The sequence below is a fragment of the Gavialis gangeticus genome, unplaced genomic scaffold, assembly GCF_001723915.1.
Source record: "Gavialis gangeticus isolate Ggan-Ray unplaced genomic scaffold, GavGan_comp1, whole genome shotgun sequence".
Taxonomy (NCBI): Eukaryota; Metazoa; Chordata; order Crocodylia; family Gavialidae; genus Gavialis; species Gavialis gangeticus.
Window position 1 is genome coordinate 35,257,672 of NW_017729028.1, and position 3,809 is coordinate 35,261,480.

The 3,809-nt window shown below is 49.1% G+C and overlaps 1 protein-coding gene and 1 long non-coding RNA gene across 8 annotated transcripts in view; one reads left to right on the plus strand and one right to left on the minus strand.

Annotated features, from left to right (window-relative positions):
• The window catches only part of TFAP2B (transcription factor AP-2 beta), a 75,164-nt gene that overhangs the window by 30,319 nt on the left and 41,036 nt on the right, over window positions 1–3,809 (minus strand). For 4 of the 7 annotated variants that reach the window (XM_019520946.1, XM_019520948.1, XM_019520949.1 and 1 more), the window contains one exon: window positions 902–2,244. In XM_019520946.1, coding sequence (XP_019376491.1) covers window positions 1,944–2,244 — 301 coding nt within the window. In that variant the 3' untranslated portion in view covers window positions 902–1,943. Of the gene's footprint in view, window positions 1–37; window positions 653–901; window positions 2,245–3,809 lie in introns of those variants that run through there. The other 3 variants (XM_019520945.1, XM_019520944.1, XM_019520943.1) reach the window with 2 other exon arrangements.
• LOC109300266 overlaps window positions 1–3,809 on the plus strand; it is a 21,990-nt gene that overhangs the window by 8,355 nt on the left and 9,826 nt on the right. The gene's annotated exons all lie outside the window — the stretch shown is intronic.

Below are 3,809 nucleotides of genomic sequence, written 5' to 3' on the forward strand. Positions count from 1 at the left end.
CCCCCCCGCGCGCTAACGAACAGTGTCCAAGACCTGGACTGTTGCGTGATTGTACCACCCATCCCTCTCCCCACCAAAAACCAAAAGAAAAGCATTCAAAAAACAAAAAAAGACCCCAACAGAGCTTATTCATATCACACCCTGCAATAACCAAATTACTGCCACACAGCGCTGGTGATAAGCGGGGCGGGAGGGGTGTCCTCTCTTGCTGAATTTGTCCTAAACCCGACAGCCACAAAACATCCTTCAGACCTGGCAGGAGAGGAACATCTTTCCTCTTGCAAACCCAGCCCACGCCAACGCTCACCCCATTCATTGCACTGAGCAACGCCCTTTGTGCAGCAAATGCCAGCGCCTGAGCAAGCGTTTGCACCGCAGCCCTTCGACCAAACCGCATCCCCCCCCCCCGCAATAACATGACACCTCGATTTCAGTTCAGTTTTATCTTGTTCACATTATTCCCTTTGAGCTTCTTTAAAGAAGTGCACCTCCAGAATCCTGAAACAACCAGCTTTGACTTGAAATATATACACATATATATATATTATATATAGAAAAGTATCATAATTGCGGATGTTTTTCTCTGTACCTGATATATTGTGTAGGGAGATCTAGTCCTCTTTGAAGAAGCTCATAAGCCAAGCGGGCAAAGCTTTAGGAAACAGAAGAAAATAAAATAGTGCATACTCCTGAGAAAGAATTACATACTCATATAACTCATTTTTTGTTGCTAACAGTTGTTGGAGGGGTGGGGGGAGGGCAGATCTCTCCCACACGCAGTGTTAGAACAAATTAAAGGTAGGGACATTGGCTTTACTGGGAATAGAAACCTTTGTAGACACTATTAGGAAAATTTGAGCAGAAAATTAGGGTCCTTAGACAGCAATAACACCTAATTTTCCAATCTGGCACCCCACATTGGACATGCGGCTCCCTTACAGCCAATGCAGTTGTACCACCGAAGCTAAGAGCCAAATGGTGCGTGCATGGCCCTATGCATAGAGACATAGGAAGCATTTTGATATTTTTATATATGATATATGCACATATGCCTAGATGTACACACCCGCACTTATGCAGAAGCCTGTAAAAAACTGGTCATCTCAGAAGAGGGTCTGTCTAGACCAGGGATTTTGCAACGTTGTCGGTAACTCGATTGAACTAACACGATTAGAAACACCCACGGCAACGTAATTAATGCAGGCCCTGCCGTTAATGTAGACACGGGTAAATACCTTTACAATCCCATTAGCTGGCCTCTGCTTCTCACCCCATCTCCTTCCCCAGTCTAGACAGATCCAGAGCGCCCAGATAAAAAGGGGGAAGAGCTGGGAATCAAGGGATTATGGGGGGACACTCCCAGATAACATCACTGGAAGGTTTTGTTCTGGGTTATTTTTTTTGTCCTATTGCAGACACAAGCCGTTGTTTGATTGATTTAAAAAAAAAAAAAAAGACCGTGCATCTCATTCAAAGCAAAAAAAAAAAAAAATCAAAGCACTGACACCAAAAATTTTTTTTAAAAAATTCAAAAGGTTTCTCGGATATCTTCCAATCAGTTATTCATCTCTTGCTTTTATTATCATGACAGACCCCACCCCCCACCCCACCAATGGTTAAAAAGAACCGAGAGAAAACAGAAGTGGAAAAATCCTGGCGGTTGTCTTCAAATGTTCCTTGCAAGAGACATTGAGCCATTGTTCTTGCTCCATTGTGCGCCTCTGATCTTAAATGATCGTCTCTACTATTATTAGCATTATTATTGTCCTACCTAATATATTTTCTTCCAAATCCCAATCCAATCTTTTAAAGCTTAAAATTAAAACGGGTTTGTTTGTTTGAAAAGATTCTCTCTCTTTTGTTTTCTTTTTTATGCATTTAATTTTCTCTTTCTTTTTTTTTTCCTCTTTATTTTACTTTTATTTTTATTTTTATTTTTTTCCTCATTTTCTGTGTTTCTCTTCCTTGTCTCCAGTTTTACTACCTGGTCCTTCCCCAGATGTGTGCCTGTTAGCAGTGTTGTTGTTCAAGAACATCTTGTCCATGCCTTTGAGAGCTTCAGTCAGGTAGTTTTGGAGGGCTGTGAGGGCAGCGCAGATGGCTGGAGCCCCAAAGCCATGGGTGATGAGGCTGAAGTGAGTCAAGCAGCTCTGAATGCCTGGTTCCAAAATAGGGGTGGGCCTGCTGTTACCAATGGGCGTCCTGTCCTGGGCCAAGAGATCTGTAAATTCTTTACAAAGTTGCCTGCAAGGAGGAGAGAAGAAGGAGAGAGAAAGCCCAGCCTGGTCACAATCACTTCTCAAAGCTCTTGCAGTCCCTATAGAGTGGGCATTGCTTGGTTGACACTCTGCTCCTAGTCCCCTTGATTGGACTGGCTCAGACAGGAGCCCTCCAGGAATGCCATTTTACAGAGCAATAAACTGAGGTGCCAGGCAAGCCTGTTGGGGCTGATGGACTAGGTGACCCGAGGCAGGCTTTCCATGCCCCAGGGCAGGGTGTCATTTGAATCAGAAACACAAGCCCGGGGTCTGTGTGCGCGATGTCGGGGGGTGTGACCAGCAGGGAGAAGTGCACCTCATTCCCTCAATGCCAGTCTCTCCTAGAGAGAAAACTCTCTCTGGACCAGAAAGATGCTTCTGAAAATGCACTTAGCAGCAGGGCTTTAAAAAAACAAATAATTTTAAAAGCTACCTGTTACCTACATGGCACTGGAGATGGCTAGAGATGCAGACAGACATTGGATCCTGGCCCATTGACCTCAGGGTTTACTTTCCCCCTGCCTGTTCTGTGAGGGCACTTGGACGGGCATTACCCCTTTCTCCCAGTGACTCTTTTGCTGACTGTGACAGGAGTTCAAGGCTGCTGAGCTCCTCCTGAAAAGCTGTGAGCAGCAAGGGGTGGGGGGCCACACATCGTGCTGCAAACCGAGGAGGGCTGGTGCTGGACGATTTGACCTGCCTCGCTTTCCAGGGAGCACTGCACACCCTCTCGCCCCTTTCTGGTGCCCAAGGGGTGAAGCCCACCCCCTCTGCCATCTCCTCCCCAGGCTCCACTCCTGGCAGGCATTTCTCCAGGCAGGCCAGAGATTGCCTGTGTCCTTCGCCTTTCCCCATCCAAGGAGAGATGCAAGAAAACAAGGAGCAGCTGCCATCCACTGGCTCCCCACATCCCTCACGGAGCCTGCTACTCTCATCCTACCACCTGTTTCATTAAAAGCCAATGGCTACCTGTGCCAGTCAACAGGGCATCTCATCATGCCCCGCAGGCAAAGAGGAAGAGCTACTCAGCAGGGCTGTGGCAGGGGGTGCCACCATGAACCCTGGGCGTGGGAGGAGGCGAGCCAAGGAGTCACCCCCTTTCTAGCAGGAGGCACCTCACTGCCAGCTATTTAGATCCTATTTTTAAGCCTGTCTTTTGGCCACCCCGGGGAAGAATTGGACCCACGCCGTTGCGGGTTTGCCTCGCCTAACGCGGCCGCTCATCGGCGGTGCTTGATCCGAGGACAAGGCGGGGGCTGGGTGTCCTCTGGTCCTGTGCACCTGCTCCGCCCGAGCCCGGCGAGGCGAGGGCAGAGCCCGTCTCACCCACGAAGGCCGTGCCAGGGCGGCAGCTCCGCGCGGGGGAGCAAACAGGGGCGGGCCAGCCGCCGCCGGGCTTCAAAGAGCGGAGCGGGGTCTGGGAGCAATTACAGAGCTGGGACAGGCACCCCCCCGTGACCCCGAGGAAGGGGCAATGCAATCCCAGGCAGGGCTGAGAAAACATCTGGACAAATCTGAGCAAATGGTTTTCCAGCCCTCCGCCTCTGGGCT